At 46.1% G+C, this 21,476-nt stretch overlaps 1 protein-coding gene across 1 annotated transcript in view; it reads right to left on the bottom strand.

Annotated features, from left to right (window-relative positions):
* Window positions 1-21,222, bottom strand: part of PDLIM4 (PDZ and LIM domain 4) — a 44,587-nt gene extending 23,365 nt beyond the window's left edge. The window contains exons 1-2 of the mRNA XM_066559961.1: window positions 21,090-21,222; window positions 7,889-8,040 (exon numbers count right to left, since the gene is read on the bottom strand). Coding sequence (XP_066416058.1) covers window positions 7,889-8,040; window positions 21,090-21,182 — 245 coding nt within the window. The 5' untranslated portion in view covers window positions 21,183-21,222. The remainder of the gene's footprint in view (window positions 1-7,888; window positions 8,041-21,089) is intronic.
* Between the last annotated feature and the right edge of the window lie 254 nt (window positions 21,223-21,476).

Genomic DNA, 21,476 nt, shown 5'->3' with positions numbered 1-21,476 from the left:
TTGCCCCTTTATTCTAGCTCTGAATCCAGAAAGTATTCTGATTACACATGTGTATAGATTTATGTACACATACATACATGCAATCCCTGGCACGCCTGTGTACTAGACCACATCAGGAATTCTAGAAACACCTTTCAGGGAGAAGGCTTTCACCACCCTGTATGAATCATCCTGACCCTTTCAACAGTTGCCAGATAGAAAAAGCCCTAAAAATACAGTTTCCATTCCCAAATGCATCTTCAGTCCTGCCAAAGCAGAGCAAAATACTGTCACTGTCCAAAGATTTTCCATGTGCCTGATAATTTTTTCCCCACAAAGGCATCTGGGGACATGGCTGGAATGTGATCTCCAGCACTGAGGGTATGAGGGAGTCCCAGGGGCCTGGGCAAGGTCCAGCAGGTACATCCACAGACTTCTCATGATGCAAGAAGCTTAAGCTGGAAAATGGAAACTCAAATAAGTTCAAGATAAAGCTTTCAACATGGAAACTGTTCTGTTTATCATCACAGTCTGTATATGCACCACTTCACAAAAACAGGTGCTGTTCCATGGGCACATCCAAGCATCCTTTGTGGACTCTCACTCCTGCCATATACCACGTTCACTTTCAGTTAAATTCTCTGCAGAGTCCAAGTTTGAAAAATAAGGTGCACGATTTTAACCCAGGAATTCTCAAGGAGATTTTTACCTTTGGTATTTTGCAGCTACACAAGTCAACATACAAAGCTGTCTTTACAAATCTAGGGTCTGACCCAAACCTACCAAATGCAGGGACTCCCACTGACTTGAACACTTTGGATCCAGCCCCTGAGGATTTCAGCTTTTTTCCCTCACTACTCCCATTACAGCTTTTTCAACAGGGAGCGATTACTCTCATAGCTAGGTATCTTGTTCTGATAATTTATCTTTACTGTCATTATTTGATTTAAGGCTGGAGCAATTCACTTATAAATTGTTTTTTCCAACTGGGACAAAGTCCCAGGAACATCAACATTCCTAGCAACCCCCACTTGCTGTTTGCCATGATCTGGTGCTGTGTACATTGCTTCCACATTGAAAATCAAATCTAGAGGCCCAGAACAATGGAAATGCCTAATTACATTGGCAGGGATCACCATTATTATTTCTGTGCTTTCCTCTGCACTGAGCTAGCCTGAGGAGAGCTCATAGTGCCCCAAGGAGGGTCCATGCTGACTTCCCCCTCTCATCTCTGGAGCCCACATGCCAAACACAGCTTAAAGCATCCCCAAAGACTTCAACCTGGCAGTAAATAGGAACACAGCTTCAGCAAGTGATTCTGATTGCAGAAGATAAGAGCAATAGCAGTAAATTCATTCTGTGTGAAGGTATGGCATTCAGTCACCAGCACTGCCAGCACTCCCAGTTCTCCACACCCCTGAGATCACACTGTCTGAGCAGAAAGCAGATAAACCTGTGCTTTCCAAAAGTCATCATGGGTATGTTTACACTTAATGACAGACATGGACAGACTCCAGTTTACATGGAGAAGCCCATGCATGGTTAATGCTTTAATGATTAAACTCAAGGTTTCACTATCAGTTCTGCAGAGTGACAAGAAGTTCTTGGTATAACTGAGACCAATTCTGACAGCTCCCAGCAACAATGTGAACAAAGCAGGCTCACATCAGCCCCAGCTTCCACCTGAATTACACTGAAACAAGCTGATACAGCACAGTCTGGGCTCCACTCGGCACTCTGAAAGGCAAAGCTAAGGTGAATGGGAGAACCACCAGCCTCACCAAAAAGAAAGTCAAACTGTAAGTTTAATGAGCATTTATGCTTACACAGGGAGACCCCCCTCTTTTCCCTGGGAACAGCAAAATACCATGTAATCTGAAATAATCCAAAACAATTAAGAGATTACTCTGCCTGGTAGAACAATGCTACAGGCAGCTCCTGCAGGAGGAGCTGATGCTTGGAGCTCACACCCCAACCCCAGCTGCCAGGAGCATCCCATGCCCACATCCCCAGCAGGACCAGCAGCAGGGGGGGTCCCCTGTACCCCCAGAAAAAGCCCCAGAGCAGTGGGGACTTGGGGGCCAGCAGAGACCCCCCCCAGGAGCAGGTTCACCCTACCAACAGTCAGAGCTTTGTGTTTAGGCAACAGCAAAATCCCAACACATTTCTCATACGTCACAGGCAACAGATCAGGCATCACTCAAATGTTCCGAGTTGTTTAAGTTACAGCTCAAGGACAGGAAAAGTGTTCTCAGATGTGCTATAAGGGATTAAAGGCAGTTATGTGGAAATCATTACCCTGCACTTACACCACTCTGCTCTTTTAATGGCATCCAGGACAATCCCAAGAAAAATAACTTGACCTAGGTTAGTGCAAGGCCTTCCACACAGGGCTTCATAGGAAATGGACCCATAAACGGGACATCACTAAAAAAAAATCAAAGTTGCAGACACCTTTTATTCCACCATTTACGTTCTAAAAGTCTCAGTCATTCTCAAAAGATTACTTGCATATGCTCACATATTTTACCAGAATGTTTTTTCACCTGGTAGTGATCTGCAAGTCTCACTCTCAAGTTTGTCAAGCTGCTTTTAAGTTGCAAGAATTCCTGTGTCTTACCAAATTTCTTATTTCTCCGTCCCCTAAAAACTAACATTTATCACTTGGGGAAGTGCCAACCTGGATCCAGGTCACTGCTGTCACCACACAGCTGCAAACCACCAGAATGATCACATTCTATTTTCACCCCCTTTCTTTGGGGGGTGACTCCAGGGTCCTGCCCATCTCCTGATTGCTCTTCACCTCCCACTGTGGCACACCACTGTGCTCACAGCTGATTGTTATCACTGATATGGCCACCAGCCTTCTAGAAGCTGAGCTCAGTCTAGAAGCAGCTACAGCTGATGCTTCAAACTTCCCAGGCTTGTGAATTTCACCCCAAAAACTGTGGGGTGTTGGATCCATCCTCTGCAGAGCAGCTGAGCAGCACAGGAGCTGAGCTCTGCTGAGCATCCCAAAGGACACAGCCCCTTCAGACATTGTGAAGAAGCTGCAGGATTTCTCCTCCTTCATTCCTCTCAGCTGAAACCATTGTGTATTGCTCTGGAAAGCTGCCGGGTTTCCTCTCTAATAGTCTTCAAGGAGCTCCAGAGGGGAAGCTGTGATTCACTTTTTCAGTTGTACTTTTACTGGAAACTTGAGAACATACATTGTCATCCTTCCCATCTTCCAGCAGCTTGCCTGTGCTGCTTACAGCTAACAGACCCCAATAAAATCCCAAGGAACTGGGGGAGATGGGAGGAACATCAACTACGTGAGGTTCCAGGTCCTTTTGGGGCTACATGTCCAGCAGATTCATTACTGGGTTTTCTTACACAGAAACTTTCAGAGAAACTCTCTCTCTTTACATAGAGCAGGAAAAGACAGAGAATTTTCTCAGTCAATTCTCCAAGCAGACTCAGCAGTGGCATACACACCAAACCAAGGGGGAAGAAACTGCTTCCAGGACTTAGTTTAGATACAAAGAATCAAAGCTGAACCTTTGAGGATTTATTCTTTGACACCACAGCCAGGAAATAAATTCAACTCAACCACCCTGGGGTTCTTGGCTGCACCTGGGGCCAAGCAGATGCTCCCAGTTGTCCAGCACCCACCTGGCCCTGTGCACAACAGCCCCAGGGCTGTCGCCAAAACAAAGGGCTGGAATTGGATTGGACTGGAAATCATTAAAGTGTGAAAGCTGAAAAAGCCTCTCAGACCATCAAGCCCCATTCCTACCTGAGCATTGCCAAGCCCACCACTAAACCATGTCCCCAAGTGCCACATCCACAAGTCTTAAATCCCTCCAGAGATATGAGGTCCCTGGGCTTGAATACTCTTTCAGCAAAGAAATTTTCCCTAACAGCCAATTGAAACCTCCCCTGGCACAACACACTTCTTGCCTCTTAAGGAATTTGTTGTGTAACTTGGAAGCAACTTCAGAGTGAGTAAAAAGAACAAGTTTTATACCAGGTGTTTGTGAGTAATAGTTCATGGGGCTGCTCAACACCCCGGATCTTTCTCCAACCAGCTGCCACGTAACTGGCCTGGCCCTTCCTGCACTAAGGCAGGCAAAGTACAGCTTGTGCTACCTTGGCTTGAGATTCAATAGCTGGGAAGATGATGATGGAACAGCTGCCTAATTTATCACCAGAGCAGCCTGAACCATCCTGCTGAATCTTAATCAGCACCATCACTGCCTTCCCCACAGCCTCACTAAGCCCATGTGAACTCCTGGCCTCCCATTCTGGAGCCATTAACCACAGCCTGAACATCCAGCCCTTGTTCCAGGAGTGCCCACACCAAGTAATTCCTCACATCTTACATCAGTGCCCACATAGGCATCAGTTACATAAATCAACTCCCTTCATAAACCAATGAGGATTTTCAACCACTTTGTTTCAGAACAGTAAGGCCACTGTGCTGCTTTGCCTTTCACTGCCCAAAGACAGACTTGTACATGTTGGGGAAAAGCAGGATCCAAAAGATCCAGGGACAAAATACCCACTAACTTCAGGGAGGTCAGGGGTCTGGCCAAGAAAGGAGGCAGAAAATTGAGGGTATGAAGAAGGAAGTAAAACCCCCTCAAGAAATTTGTCGTTGATAAAAGATATTTCCTTTTGTCAAAGAGATTTGAAAAAAGGAAATATCTGCTAGTCCAGCCTGAGACTAGAGGCAGCTTCACAGACACCAACACTGACTGTGGGCTCCAGGGGCACAGAAGAGCCATGGAGGCCAATATGCTTAAAAACCTGTGACATCTCCTTGCCAGCAGTTTTCCCAATGTGGGCATAGGGCCAGTTTCTTCAGGAAAGCTGCAGCCCAAGCCTTCATCCTCCCTGGCAGATGACAAAAGGTTCACAAAAAGCTGTGGAGCTCGCCCTGGCCCTCTGGCACAGATGGGCAGGTCTGGACAGTGCTGCCAAGGGTTTCCTGGCAGTCTGTGTCAGCAGGAACAGCAATGCCATGAGGTCTCCCATCCCACACCCAAGGTACTTTCAAGCAGTGATTTCAGCAAAACACAGCTCCAACCCCATTTTATGGCTGCCTTTGTGATGCATGATACTTGGTCTTGGTCAGGCCACTCAGTAACTCCCCTTTCTTGTTTTCCCCACAGTCTGACTTTCCTACTGAAGTTCCCAGTCTAAGGGCATTTACTGACCAGAGATTGAAAACAAAACCCATCTTGTTCTCTAGCTCAGTAACACATAATGTCAAGGGTTGGTGGAGAAAGGGCATGGAATGAAGCAGTCCAAAGGGCACCAGGGGGATGGAAGCACTGCACAGCTCCCTGCCCTCCCCTTCACTCATTCCTGGCTGGAGGAAGCCTGCTTTGACAAAACAGTTCCTCACTAAAGACATGCAACAAACAGGCTTCTTATTTCAAATATATTTCAGACAAACACATTTAAAAATAAATCTTTTGTGTTGGCTTGCAAACTGTATTTTGTTGAAGGCAGTGTACAGAAAAGATGTTGCTTGAAGAGCAACTTCTGCCCAAAGGAAAAGATATTAACCCACACCACCACAGGCAGGGCTTTCTTGAAGCTCAGCCTCAGAGCAGGGTCCAGGGTGTTGATCCACAGCTGTGACAAACAGCAGGGGCTGGACATGCAGACAAACCAACAAATCCCCTCATTATTACCCCAGGACATGGCTCCCTGGGCAGAAACAGGTCACCCCACATTCTAGGAGGCAGATCCTGGAGCAGGGATCCACTCACACCTAGGAGGGAATGCCAGATGTGCTTCCAGCAATGACTAACAGCTGGGCAACAGGATCCAACAGGTCACTTGGGAGACTGGAGAGAAATCTAAGAATGAAGTCACTGTGCACCCACTTTGGGCCAAACTAAAAACAGACCTAATAGCTCATCACTGGAGCTGCTGTCCCTACTGCAGAAAAAACAAACTACTCAGTTTTTCCTGTCAAGAGAAATGCCACTCTTATGGTGATCTCTGGGCAAAGCCAAGGTGAGTTCTGCCCTTGGAGAAGCCACCAAGCAGTGTGATCGCCAAGAGGAGCCACCCCAAACTGAACAGCTTCTCACTTCACCATCTGTTCCTACTTTGCAGAGCCTGTGAGACACAAAAGTCTTTAAAATCTGTGTTTATGAAGACTTTAAGGCCTGACAAAACCATTGCAATCCTACTGCTTAGCAAAGACCAACCATGTCAACCACAAACCCTGCATCATTGAAAGGCTGTGGGCCACCAGCAGCAACATCTCTGTTAGAAAATTCACCTCTTCTGGACACACCACAAGGTCTCACTGCTAAAAATATCCACATCTTGCTAGGTACAGTTGGGAAAAACATCCTGAAGCCACAGACGCTCCACACAGCATCTTGCAGATCACCCTGAGGTCATGAATGAGCATGGAAAGGAAACCAAGCAGGCAGATCATTCCTAACCCCAGCAAGGCACACACCAACACTGCTGTGAGACCTCTGTGACCACAGCCTCTGCCCTGTGCAGGAATCACCACCTAGGAGAGGAGATGCACCTGCACAGAGATATTCAAGGGTCCAATCTGAGCCAAGAAACAAGCATCAGCTGATATCAGGGGCTAAAATGTAAAGGTGGGAATTCAGTCCATCAATTCACACAGCAGAAACCCTCATCCATGAGAATGAACACTGCCATGCTGCAGGTGAAAGCTGCTTTCAGCAAAACGTGGTTCTAACTCCCAGTGAAGTTGCTCTGCTGCCAGACCACCCCAGCAGCTGGTGGCTCACCAAAACCTCCTGTTCTGGATTTTCACCTCTTCCAAGGAGAACTCCAGTAGCCTGCAGGCAGTCAGGAAGGGAATCCTGGTCTTGCCCTGGGCACAGGTTCTCTTGGGGGTAGAAAATCACCTGGTCTCCCTAAAACTGCTCCAGGTGGAAAGCAGAATAACTGCCCTCCTTGGCTATGGGAAACTCCACCTGTGTGAAGTGGTTTTGCTTGCTTTTCTTATTTTCCTTGTAATACTGAAGCCACATCATCTGTACACCATGGGCTGAGCTCAGGGGACTTTGCTTTAGCCAGACAGCTCAGAGATGCCTTTCGAGGAACCATGAGGAATCACTGAGGGTTTGCTCCATTTATGGTAGTGCTCCTTCCCCACTGCCCAGGCATCCAGTCAGAACTACATGGTTTTCCAAGAAAAGTATAAACAGTAAATGATAGCTCTTTATATCAGGAAATGCCTCTTTAATCTGAAGTGGAAAACTATATTCACTTATTTTAACTTATGCCACATACTATTAGCCATTTGTGAACCTTATAAGGAGTGCTCATTTTGCTTGGGTAATTTGTGATTTTGCTAAAAATTAATTCCAATAGAAATCCAAAAACAGACCAAGAAAACGAAACCAACCAACCAAAAAAAAAAAAACCCACAACACACACACACAAAACATCCCAACTAAAAAAAAAATACAAACCCAATACCAAACTCATGCCTTCATTTTGCTTTGAAATACCCTAAAAAGCAAATATGGCAGGACCTTTAAATGTTTTTTTATTGAACAGATGCTTAAAATGATGAGTGGATGTTAATGAAGTGGAAGGGTTTGTCCAAAGGACATTTTGATTCCCACGCTACTCTTGCTTGAGTTGACACAACCACAAAGACTCAACTCAGGCCACAGCCTGGAAAAGCTTTACAAGATACAAATAATAATCCACATGTAAAAATGAACTGAACCCACTTTTTCTACCAGTGAACCATTAAAAATAATTTTGATTTACTGTTTTTGAAAACACAGGACAATTACCCAGGCCATGGGGATGCTCCAAGAACCCCGCCTGAGAGCACATCTGCTCCAGGGCCAGCCAAAAGCCCTCTGAGCAAAAGTGACACAAGAGCACATCAGAGAGAACCAACCTGTTCACAGAGAGAAGCAGCTGGTCCACACATGCTTTGATCTTGTTTTGAGCTTCTAGATGTGTCATGTTGTCCGTGTTCTCTCCATTAATTGCCAGAATAATGTCTCCTGGGCACAGGTCTGCCATGGCTGCTTTACTGCCAGGGTTAATCTGGGGAGGAAAAAAAAAGGGTTACTTAAAAGAATGCTGGAGTTTTTTTAAAAAAAGAAGTCCAGTTTCTTGGAGTAAGATGCAGGTAAAGGGAAGAGTTATTCCTGGAGAATGTATTTTCTCTTCACCAACAGCACCTACCTGGGGATGGATGCCAGAGCTCTCAGGTGAGCCCCAGGTCTCCAAGGGCCATTCCCTACAACAGCACTCTTTGAAATATGGAATTTCAGTCAACTCCAGCCACTGTGTGACCAGGTCCCCTCTTCACATTTGTCTCTTGCTTGAAATAAATGTAATACACTCTTTCCAGAGAGATGCTTCGCACTCCTTTGGCTTGCAGACCTTTCATGATGCTGCAGGAGTCTGTCCCTAAACAGCACATGAAACCCTCCTCTGGTTAACCACCATCCCCCTGACTGGGAGAGAGGTCACTTTTGACATCACTTCTTCTGGACTGACATCCAAATGATGTCTCTTTCTAGCCCTGCATGGTCACCAGCCCCAGAGGGATTTAGCAGATATGGCACTTGGGAACATGGTTTGGTGGTAACCTTGGCAGTGGTGCGGTAACAGCTGAAATTGAGGATCTTTAAGATGATTTCCATCCTAAACAATTCCACGGTTTCATTCTATAAATATCACACAGCTCTTTAAGCCTCCACGATTCTTTCCTTCTGGTTTTGTCAGAGTGCCAGAACCTTATAAAACCTCTAACTTCTTTCCTGAGGAGCTAATGACAGGTCCAGGTACAGTTTGTGGTCAGCAACAAGATCAATCCTATAGCCCATAAAAGAGGTTCCTGAGAAATTACCATTTCATTTACATCATCCTAAATGTGGTTTTAATTTTACAGTAATATAGAATGACGCAAGGCGTATTCAGAACAGGTAAACATGTCTGGTTAAACTCTATGCTATGTGTTTCCCTCTAATTTCCTCTTCAGTTTATTCACAGCATCTGCTAACCAAACATATTTTATCAACCGAGGAGTTACAGCAAGCCTGACTTTTGGCTATTCATGTGTCACTGCACTACAGCAAGCTGGTGCTTTGGTTCTGTTTACTCTTGATTTACACAGATGGAATTCCCTGTCTTAGATGGTGGGTCTCTGCCCCACCCTCCTTGAGAAATCCAGACAACAGGAGCACTGCTGTACCCACCATCTCCCCTTGGCTTACAGCAGTGCATGACAGCAACCAGGCAGACCAGGTGTAGTTTTTCAGACAGTAAGACCAAGTGGGGCAGTTCCCCAGTGCCCAGAAGCCCCCCAGCCACAGCTCATCATTAAACAGGTGGGGTTTTTTTAGAAAGGGGGCACACACATGCACATCCCAGCCTTCATCTTGATTTCATACAATCCTGCAATGGCTTGTAGGATTAAAGATCACCTTAATGACCATCTTGTTCCAACACAGTAGCACATTCCACCCAGGTTGCTTCAAGCCACAACCAACCTGGCCTTCAACACTTCCAGGGACAATTTGTGCTGTTTTTGTAGGGAATTAGAAGAGGATTTAGTCTTACCACAACAGCCCCTGTGGATTGCAGTAGAGCTATCCCTGGTGAGAAGCAGAGAGCCCCAGTGTAACACTGCACTGCTGCACTGCTCCCTGCAGGACCACAGCTCCTGGCAACGCTGAAACACAAACCTGAAGGTGTTTGACAAGCTCCAAACCACTTCTGACAGTTAAGCAGAACTGGCAGCCCAAGTTACAGCTTTTGTTGCATTGTCAGAGTAAATCAGTATTTGCCATTTGCCCTTCAATAGTTTCAGCTGGGTTGTTTGGCTCCAACAAACCTGCCCCGACCAACTGCTCAGGGGCTGCCCTGTGACTCAGCTCAGAGCAAACAACAGGAGATGGCTCTCAGCTCCACACACATTAGCCCTGACACATTTCAAGCCAGGACAGGATTATTTTTCCCCTGGCATTGTTAGGGTTTTTTTTTGACCCCTGTATCCATTCATGGGGCATTAGGGTCCTTTTACAGCCACAGAAGCTGCCAGACTCCTCAGAAAGTCAACCTAAAGCTCAACCAGCAACTCCAAGGAAGCACCTCCATGCTCTTGCCTGCTGTTATCTGCTTCCCTCAGTGTTCATCCCACAGCCCTGGCTGCCAGCAGGCTTTTAGATTAACAGACCTTCAGCTTGACCCAGGACAGCTGTATTTTGTTCTTGTCTATTCAGTTCTGTCTAGATGTCTGATGGATTTTTTCCCCTGTACTGGTCTTAACCATGCTGTAGCTTCCTTGAAGAATAAGCTGTTCACAAATGAGACTTTTAGCTGTTTCCTAATTTAAGCTTCTGCTTTATTTCAAATTATTTTGGCAGTATTTTCATATTAGCATTTTATGCTAGTTGTGGAGATAACCAAGGGCTTGAAATGGAGCTGGACTCCAAGAATTCATTTGAGATACAGCATCGGTGTCTAAACAGCTTGGGAATCATTACTGTAATGTCTGTCAGGCCCAAAGTTTGTATTTTAGTGAATAATATTTAAAATACCGTAGACTAAGTTCTCCTGACCCACAGCTGTGCAAAGCCACTGACAGCAAACACTCCACAGAAAGTCTGACAAGTCTGGTTATGGGTCAGTGCTGTGCCTGAACCCAAGTGCAGGGGTTCTGCCTGCTTTGGACATGGCTTAGTGCTGGGTTAACAGCTGGACTTGATGGTCCTAAAAATCTTGTCCCACGAAGGACTCTGTGATTGTATGACATTGGAGCCTGGCAGTGCACAGAGGTGTTGGGATAGAGCTTGGATCAGAGGCACTCACTTGTGCCTCTCTCCAGAGAGCCCTCGGGTCTGCCCTGAGCCAGAACCACAGTGTGTGTGACTTCAAGGAAGCACACACGAATCTGAGAGTAATCAGACAGGTTATGAAGTTAAAAACACTGCAAAGAAAACCTGCATCAAGTCACTGCAGCCCTGTGCCCTTGAAAGGACAACATAAATCCAAAGCCACCTAAAGCAGACTTGGGGTGAAGTTGCCCAACACAGACATGCCAGTCCTGCAGAAAGGGGAGAGGACCATCCCTCTGTATCTTCCTGCTCCAGAAGTACTATCCAACCCCTGCCTGTGTGCCATCCCTGGTGCTCAGCAGGTTCTGAGGCACAGCCTGGGATGCAAGCCAGAGGAGCTGAATGTTTTATAGAATCACAGAATGGTTTGGGTTGGAAGGGACCCTAAAGATCATCTTACGCCAACCCCCTGCCATGGGCAGGGACACCTTCCACCAGACCAGGCTGCTCCAAGCCCCATCCCACCTGGTGTTGAACACTTCCAGGGATGGAGCAGCCACAGCTTCTCTGGGCAACCTATGCCAATACCTCACCATGCTCACAGAAATAATTTCTTCCTCCTATCTAATCTAAAGCTTTCTTACTTCAGCTTAAGGCCAATTCCCCCAAGTTTTCTGCGAGTGAATCAAAGCAACTCAGAGGAACAGGTCCAGTGCAGTGACCTGTCACCAGAGACCATGGCAGGGCTGGGGTGAGCTCTTCATGAGATGCTTAAGCAGATCCCAGTGCTACCCACCACCAAAGCACTGCTACATTTTCAGCAGGAAGGAGCCAAGCATGAAATAGGTGCAAAAGCAGTTCATGTGCTGGGGAGGTCACTGGCACTGGGGCTTCCCCAGCTCCTTTTATGCCCAAAGAAGCTCTGGTGTGTTCTCAGCCATGCACACACAGCATGGCTGCTGCTCTGAGAACGCAGAGTGCACGCCTGCCAGCTTCACTGCTCTCCCAAAATTAAATCAAGAACAACCCTCTGAGTTTAACCCCTCCACAAAAACAAGCAGCTGCTTCCTCGCTTCTCTCTCTCGGAAAATGAAGATGCTTCAGAAAGCTTATAAAGAGAAAAGACTAAAAGAAACAAACCATTTGCCCAGCAATGCTGTGGTAGAGCAGAGCACAGGGGGGTATTTGCAGAGCACTTGCCCCAGGTAAGCAGCTCCAGGCTCTCCAGGTCCCAGAGAGCAGCCCCTCCTTGCAGAGCATGCCTGTGGAGGGTGTGTCCTGCAGGGATTTGTTCCCCTAGGGAGCCAGAATGTACTTTCCCCCCCTTTTCTAATAAAAATATTATTCTTCCTAATCCCCTCGGGATATGTCTCATTTGTGACATCTTTCCACATAGCATTGTGTTTCAAAAAATACCAGAGGTCCAATATCGGTGCCTGTTTCAACCCCCTCTATTGTTCCAGTAAGAAAAAGACAAATTTAAAGAAAGAGCTCCCAGTGGACAGCTCTTCTTTCACTGCCCTCTGCCTCTTCAGTCACCACAGAAGGTTCAGTGACAGCACTGCAAGCATCACCTCCACACCATGCCTTTTGCCAAATCATCCACCAGGGAACTATCTCACTTTAAAAAATTGGTTGTGTTTATTAAGTTTTTTCAACCATATTCCCTACTGCTTTTTCCAGGATTATCATCCACCTCTCCTCTCCTCTAAGGCAATTACCCTCCAGCAGCCCCTTCCCCAGCCAAGTGCATACTCTGATGCTATGAAACAGATTGGGATAGTCCCAAAGCAAGCAGCAACTCTCTTATCTGGCCACTGGAACATCACTAGGATTTACTGAGTGCTGGCATCTGACGATGACAGGCCATTAAAATAAAGTACACTGGGGCAACTGCCTTGTGCTTAACCTAAATTGGTTGGTGTTGGAGCTGTGCAGTCTAACTTAGTAAGCAAGAATAATCTTGCACCAAGAGAAGTTTGCTCTTGAAACACAGTGTTCTACCATCTGCCCTGGAGCTTGGCCACAGAAGGGAGCCAGAGCTGGGAGGGTGAAATGCCCATGCCTGCACCCCTGTTCTCACAGGGATGGGAGCCCTGCCCACCACAAGGATGACTCTACTCAGAAACAGCTTTGCTCAAGCCAACTTCAGAACTGGGCAAACACCACAAGCTGAACCAATCAATAGTTTAGTAAAAGGTTAATTTGTAATATTAACTTAATCCCTTTTTACTTCTACTCTTTTCCCCAGAAACCTGCATCTAAGGTCACCTGTGTCAAGACTGAAGGATGAGGGATGCAGCTCCTCACTGCCTGCAAGGCCTCAGCACAGCCATGGGAAAGATCAGGTTAGTCTTTATTCTCACAGAAATTTTTTATCCAAATCTACAAAAGGTGCCTATTCAGGCCATTCCCACCTACATAATGAAGGCAGCTTTATCTCTGCCACATCTTCACTTTTTATTAAAAGTGTACTCTAATGCATCCCATCAGTGAACAAAGCCAGGATTTAATGGGTTAAAAGGTGCAATCTCAAACAAGCCTACACAGACCACACCACTCTTCTCTTAAATCAGTGGTAGTTTGTTGTAGGCTAGGCTGGGGGAATTTTCTGTTCTGCAACTGTGATCAAAAGGACACAATTAAAGTCTTTGAGAGACTTTCAAGACAGTGTGACAAAATTCTCAGCTTTTAAACAAAGCCTGTCTGTTCCATGCTATGGGGTAGGGAATGATCTTACATAGCTACATCTTTTAAAACAAGATGAACCAAGAGTCAAATAATTAACTAATGAAAATAAATTCCCTAAACCCTTTAAACATTCTTTCCAGGGATTCTCTTCAGCTTTTCAAAGCATCCTGCCTTGAATTCCTTGCCAATTCATTTGCATTTTTCTAGTTGCTTATATAAAGTCTGATGTATCAAGACATTATTTAGATAAGCTCACAGCCCAGTACATGAAGAACACTGTTCATGGAATCTGAATTCATTTAACTACTGAAGAAAACAATCTTAAAACAATAGAAGGGAAAGAATCAGAGTACAAATATTATAAAAGGCAAGACAGTCAAAAATCCTTTAGAATCCAAGTACTAATGGATCCAAATCCAAATTTAGAAACAGTTCCATAGAGTAGATCCTAACCCAGCCCAAAGAATGAGGGCTCTGTACAAAGAAGAGGCTGAGAATCAGTGAAACTGGACCTGTGTTCTAGAGCAACCAGCCACTAACCCATGTGCAGACCTTAAAACATGGATTGAGAAAAACAAGGAAGGGATCCACCAGGATCACCTGGTGTATCTTGTCAACAGCTCACTTGCTCAGCCCAAGGGCACACAGCTCTGGGAGCACGCCCCATGGTCACAGCCACCAGGAGCCCCTTACTCCCTCCTCCAAAGACAAGTTAAAGATTTTACTGCACAGAACAGCCCCACTCAGCAATACAGCTGCTACTACACTTAAATCTGCTCTGTGTTTACTTTGCCTTGTTAGGGAGCAAAGGCCAGGGAGGGAGAGCTGCCCTAGGGACACCAGTGAGCCCCTGGTGTGAGTGTGCTTGGAGCATCACCCCAGTCCCTCAGGTACCACACCTCTGCACAGACCAGCCTGAGCAGCATCACAGAAAGTGTTTATGGCCAGAAGAGCTTCATCTCCTTCAGGGATTTAGAACCCAGCTCTCCAGTGAGGTTTTCCCCCTCAGACACCCCTCAACAAGCAGCAGGGCTTCTCAAGCCCTTCTCAGGAGCAAGCATTAAGCACTGTGCAGAAGACAGAGGAATTGCTTAGAGTTTGCCTTCCAAATCATCTGCCTGTTGTCCAGAAAGGCAGGCTGACACTTTCCTTCCCATGCAAAGGAAAGTGTACAGAGTGATCTCCAAAGAGGAAAAAATTCTTCAACATAAAAAGTTTAATCCAGTTGGTGAGCATACCTGAAGTTTCATTCTTGCAGCACACTCAGGTGTTAATCACAGAGTGCAGGGATTTGTGCCTTTGCTAAACAGCTGCTTTAATGGTGAATGTCAAGTATTTTGCAGGGTTTGGTCTTTTGGACCAGAATCTTTGTATATGCTAAGGGTTTCTGAAGTGTTTTGTTGCTTATGGTAAACAACAGCATTCAGAGCAGGGTCAGCATCCTGCAAACCTCCCCTCTGACAATCTCCTCTGTTGTTATCGACCAGTCCTGGAGTCAACTGCTCAAAACAGCTTTCTCTTTTAGCTGAGCACTGCCCATATCTAATAATTAAGAATAACAACTTTAAATAATCTTCTTTATTCTGGTATATTTTGTTTTCTGAAGCATGGGCTGTAAAATGTCATTGCCACATAATTTGCTATCAATCCACACAATATGTAAAACTACTTAAGGCTTAATGGGTGTGAATGCAAGTTGCTCTGGTTGTCAAGAAGGATTGAGTGTGGCTGTGAGGCATCTTGATGGTGTTTGGAAAACTCATTGGCTGAAATCCTGTTGAACAGCACTTTTTATTTTTTTTTAAATACAGCTGTGTTCTCTGTGGAGAGAAAGCAAGTTTTGTTTTGGGCTTCTCCTGGCTGGAAAAGTTCCTCAAAAGCCACACTGTGGCTTGACATCTTTGCTGTTGCTCAAGTAACAGAGTGAAACCTGTGTTTGCTTGAAGTTTTTGTGTAAATTCTGAAGTAGAAACCAAACACAGCCTTATCTACCAGGGCCTGGGGCAAGTGGGGTGTTAGGGGCTGTGTACAAACCCACTACACGAACAAGCTCAGTGAGATACGGGGTTTGCTCTGGCACACATCTGGCACTGATAACAAATCAAGCAGAGTATTTTTCTGTGAACCTGTTTGTTTTAACCTTTTCTATCAACACTGCTAGATCTTGAGAGAGCTACTGTTTTCTTTCACACTTGAGAACCTGTGGTTACAGATGACTTAAAAAATAAAAACGTTTTTACTAAGTGTTTGGGGATCTGAGAACCACAAGTCAAGGCATTTTGCGAATGTTGGAAGAAGTTGGAAAACAAATTCAGTTAGAAATACTATATTGCTCCTTCTAGGATTTCCTGTGACATGTATTTCATCCTCAAGCTATCAAAAATGAAAATAAATTGCATTGGTCTGCATTAATTCCACACAATTCATAATGACATATTTGTATAAAAATTAAAGGACTTACCCAATTTCAGGAGGACCAGGATTATAACCATCAGCTGTATCACAGAGCAAAAAAAGTTTAGGAAAAAAAGGAATAATTGCACATAATTCCCCCTGTATACTTCTTGCACCAACAGGAGTAAGCCTGTTATCTAACTATTCCCTTTAACCCACTTTATCAAGTGGGATTTAAGTGCACACTTCTACAAAATAATTTTGAATACCTGTCCCAACAGGCAATCTTTGAATCTTTAAGGGAAGCTGACATCACCACCATTTGAAACAAATGGAAGGGGGAAGGAAGAAAACCCCAAACCCACAAATCCCAAATACCCAGGGACACTGACCCTATGCTGCTTTGTCCAGCCTGGCAGAGGCCTGGCGTTTTCATGGGTGTGCTGGGTTTATTTTGTTAACTTGCCCCAAGGTCAGACCTTGCCTACATGGTTCTACTTGAATCATTCTTTCCACCTGCTTTCCCACTCAGGATTATCAGGGTGCTTAATTACAGTAATTAGTATTAGGTTTTCATTCCAGTATGTTCCACCACTACTGTTTCCTGAACCAGCACAAGCATTTATTCTCCTTTTTCAGTTATTAAACAAAGCCTCAGCCATAGAAACACTTCAGCAGTAAATATATTTTGACATATTTCTGTTAGTTCTTATCTGTAGCTCAGATTAAGTGTTCTGTACCAGCACAGCTTCACACTTAAACACCCAAACCTCTCGGCCCTGGGTTTATAGGAATGATGAGAAAAACAAAAACCGACTAGCAAAAGTATTTCCTTCCACTTGAAATAATCATCCCACTTGAAACACTGTAACAACTTTACTGTGCAACCAAGTGAGGGATGGCTTTCATCCCTCAGCTCAACACAGACAGCAAACCCAACAAAAGTCAGCAGAAATCGGGGGGACCATAGTTAGAGGGGCTTCTTCAGTCCATTTGGGAGCTCTGAACAGAGTGCATCATTTCCAGCTGATAAACTAGCAAATACATAAGAACTATACAAAACAAAAAACCCCACATTATGGAAATTGAAATCCTCCTAACTAGTCTCAAACAGAGACAAAATTCCTGTTCCTTTTGCTGCTGTCTCTGATCCTTGCCTTCTACACCAACACATGCAGAGTTTCTGGAGTAACCAAACCTGTTACTGCCAGCCCTGGGGAGCCCCTTCTGCTCAGCCATCCCACCCACACAAGAACAAACCTCCCAGCCCTCCCCAGGTATTATACCACTGAGTTCCCTCTGCATTCACACAGGATCACAGCACAGACTTGGGCATTTGCTGGCTGCCCTGACAGAGTCAACAAAACCACTTTTACTGGAATTCCTTCCTCAGCAGAATTCTTTCTCGAGTATCCTAACCTTTAACAGGACACATCTCTGCTCAAATGTGAAAGCTGCTTAAGTTTAAAAGTCAACCTTAACTCAAACAATACCTGGATAATGGATTGCAGACCAATTATTTCTCATCCTTCTTGTGTTACAGTTCCAAGCCAAAATTGAAACTTGCATTTTTGCTGCTCCTCTAGAGACCAGCGGGTAAACTAATGTTGAAGCCAGCAGATAAAGGAAAACTTGTATTAAAATCTCATTTTAAAAATACTGGAATTGGTCCACTTGTCAATTATCTGTTTATCCAAGTAATTAATCTATGATTTCAAAAAGAGCAAGTGCATGGATTAACACTGGCAGAACTGGGCAGATGATGACATCAGCTGCTCTAGGAGCAGGACAAGCAAGTTCAAATGATTAAATGCATTCAGCTCCTCCAGTTACGCTCATGACTGATTATCTTTTAATCCCAGGCAAGGGGGTAGATCAACTGTGATCCCACACAGAACCACAGCACTCACTGATGTGGTTACAAGCACAACACTGAGAGCAGCCAAGTGAGTTATTCCATTCCTGTTCCTGAGCCATGGCTGCAGGTCAAAAGGAATGTTGTCACTGGAATAAGAGCCACAGGGAACCCCCTTTCCCACAGGGGGCAAGCACAGCACCCAGTATTGGCCTGCTCAACCAAGGAAAAGCAGCTACCAGAAATTTAATTAAATCTAAAAACCACTTTCGAGTCATTAAGGTCAACTCGAAGCAGATCTTTTGGATCATTTCTTGCTCCCATAAATATCATTAGGAAGAGTAACTATTAATGATGTGATGTCCTACACCTACTGTTAGCTCATTGTAACAGTGGCTATGAAACAAACTGAGCCCTGTGCTGACAGCACACCACTATCACCCTCCAGGGCTGCATGCCCCCAAACCAGCCCAGCCCTGCTAATATGGGTCCTCCTGAACATACAGGAAGAAAGAGGATAAAAGGGTATCTGTAGCACACCTAACTTTTCATGTGACTGTATGAGAGAGATGCCCTAAGCATGCCCTTCTGGATTTGCATTTATCTTTAATACCAAAGAACACAACAGCCCACCTGGAGCCCTGGCCTCTCCAGGGCAGAGTTCAGCATCAGCTGCTCAGCAGAGCAATCAGATCCTTATCCCTTGTCACTTAAGACTTATCAAATCACAGAGAGAAGTGAGCTGTTTTCAAGAAAAAAAGACCATTGCTTAATGTCCTGAGCCTATTAGAGACAGCTGCAAGGGACAGAGTAAATACCATCAGCACCTGCACAGCCACAGCCACCTCACAGGGGCTAAAAGGTCGAAGTAAACCATTGTGAAGGAGGCAAGTTCCATCCCAAAGCAGGACAGGGTCATTGTCATGTTTCATGCTAGCAAATCTATATATTGTCATTTATCTCTTGACAATAGCTTTGTAGACCACCTTCAGCTTTGTCCCCTGCCCAGCACCACTGTGCCTCCTCCTGAGCTCACTCTGGCAGCTCCTTTCATTATTTCCAGCCTCCAGCACCCAGAGGTGAATGTGGGTGGCCTTGGATGCTGAAATCCCAAACTGCAACCTGATTTCCCAACATAACCAGGTAGGATGCAAACACCTTGTGACAAGTTGATCCTCAGCCCCCTTTGGGCCAAGCAGTGGGACACAGCAGTCCCACACCCCTCAGGCAGCCCAGCACACCCAGCACATGTTGGCATCCTGGGCCCACAGCTGGATGTGGGAATCTGAGAGTGTGGTCCTGCCTCCCAGCAGGGTTTCTGCCTTTCCAAAGATGTTTGTAATTTAATGGCATTTTAGTATAAAACAAATAAAACTGAAATTAAAGAAGAAAGGCACTTTGAAGGGAAGCAGAAGTCAGCCAAAAGCCTCCACAATTAGCAAGAGTCTCCTGCCGTGAGCCAGGCTGGGCAAAGGGGATGGAGGCTTCTCATTCCTGGAGACGGGAAGCCCCCACCCCCCTTGCCAAGATTTAAAGCCAGAAAGAACAGATTTCCTGGACAATTACAGAATAAAAGGGAATATGGCACCACAACAGCCATGATCAGTGCTCTGCACAGTAGCAGGGTTGCACAGAGCCACCACCAAGCAAAGCCCAGGCTCCCCAGGGAGCCCTCCAGCAGCCCCTTCCTGCATCCTCATGGCCAGGAGCTGCAGCAGAAGATAATTCACCAGCTTTAACATTTTCAGGTACTGTTTGCAAAGCAAGTGAGGTGTTTTCTTGTGTTTAGAGACTAGAGCCTAAGCAGAGCACCCTACATCTAGATTTACACCCTAGTGATTTGTTTCCCACCCTCTGGGAGCAGCTGTTAGAGTACAGCACATCAGAGCATCAGCCCACTCTTCAGGGGGAACAGAATTAAAAAAGGATCCAATTTAAAAGGCTGCCAAATGGAATAACACCCTACATCTGCTCCTTGCATTACAACTCCTGGTGATCCACAGCAAGACTGGCCTGAGGAGAATCATCCTCCTCACACCTCCCAGGTTTGCTGAATCAAACAAGAAATTTGGCAAGCCACCTATCTAGGCAGAAGCAGACTTAGGTTTTTCTTGTTTAATATTAAACCAGTTTGGTTTTTTTTTTTAAAGTAACAGGAAAACTGGCTCCCTTCACTGAGTTCAGATGTTCACTTCCACAACAAGAACATTTCTACAATTGCTGGGAAGTGATTTTTGATACATCCCATGTTACCAGAGGAGAAATAGAATTCTCCATGTCCAGGAGGCTCAGGCTGAACCCCAAAAGCTGAGTGCCCCTCTCACAGCACATTGCAGCAGCTGTTTGGAATACAGCTCCCCCGTGCTGCACAGCCAGCCCCACCTGCACACCCACCTTCCCTCTCCTCCATCCAGCTCCTCCTGCTTCTCCTCCAAAACAGCCCTCACTGGAGCACTGGGAAAGGGACAGGCCAAAGTAAAAACAGAAACAAAGCCGTGCAATAGACATGTTTGAACTCAAAGACAAACTAAACCTCTTTAAAACACACTCTCTTCCATAATTATTTCTCTGAAACTCAGGATCCGTGTTTTGTCTTTTCTGTCACAGCTTTGGCAGATGAATGAAAAGACAGCAAACAGCTTGTGCGCATTACAACAGTATTTTTAACAAATGCACTCAGTGTTTGTTCCAGAAATTCAGCAGCAGCTGCCCAGGGCTGCAGAGCCCGACATGCCGGGCAGGCAGAGCAGGGCAGGGACACTCAGTGCCCCAAGGAGCGTGCCCAGCTCGCACCCAGCACCTCATCCATCACACCGCCGCGCCGCCAGCCTTCCTGCACGGGGGATGCTTTGTTTGCACACGTATCTACACACAAAGCCTACTTCAATCTATCTGGGGCGTCTTAGCAAAGAATTTTCCAGAATACATATTTGTGAGGTCAAACACAAGTGTGAGTACACTTACACAGTAATTATTACCAGCCCACATAGACCCCAGAACACTGCAGCCTGCATGGAGAAACTTCTTGCTGACTTAACTCATGCCTTCTTTAAAAACCCCAACAGCCTGTGAACTCAGTCCAGGGCACGAATCCAAACCCTGCGAACACTAAAAACTTTGAAAGCAGATCCTTATGAATTAACATCCAAAAAAACTAAAGCAGGGAGAACGCTGTAACACTGGGGAAAGCAGCTGAAACAGTGCAAAGCTCAGAGGGGAGCACTCATCTGAGTGCATATAGAGTAATTTCGAGTTGAAAAGAGCCCAAGCGCTGCCACCCGCCCGGCCCGAGCAGAGCCCGCCCGGCTCCGGGTACCACCCGCCCGCCCCCATCACCTGCGGCCGCCCCGCTCCCCCTCCGAGCTCACCCTGGAGATGGTCAGCGGGGCGCTGAAATCTTTACCGCCCACCAGACGAAAGCCCCACGGCGAAGGGCCACGCAGGACCACCGAGTGCGCCATAGCGGCGGCGGCGGGCGCTCCCTGCCCGCGGACTGCGGCAACTCCGAGCGCCGGCACGGAGCGAGTCCGAGCGCCGGCCCGGAGCGAGTCCGCCTCCCGGCACACCCCGCCCTCAAGGCGGGCCGGGAGGAGGGATGGACCCCGCCCGGCTGGCCTTGGGGGAGCTTCAGCACGGATTTTCCCCTGGATGCTTTTATAAGTGGGGTTCAGAGCGACTACTCACAGTGGTCAAGTTGCAGTACTTTACTGGTAGTTTGGTGTGGTTTTGGTCAAAGCCCCCCTCACAGCAGTTCC

Source organism: Molothrus aeneus, chromosome 15 (assembly GCF_037042795.1).
Source record: "Molothrus aeneus isolate 106 chromosome 15, BPBGC_Maene_1.0, whole genome shotgun sequence".
Classification (NCBI taxonomy): Eukaryota; Metazoa; Chordata; class Aves; order Passeriformes; family Icteridae; genus Molothrus; species Molothrus aeneus.
Note: the sequence above shows the minus strand (reverse complement) of the source record. Positions and strands in the feature narration are given on the sequence as shown.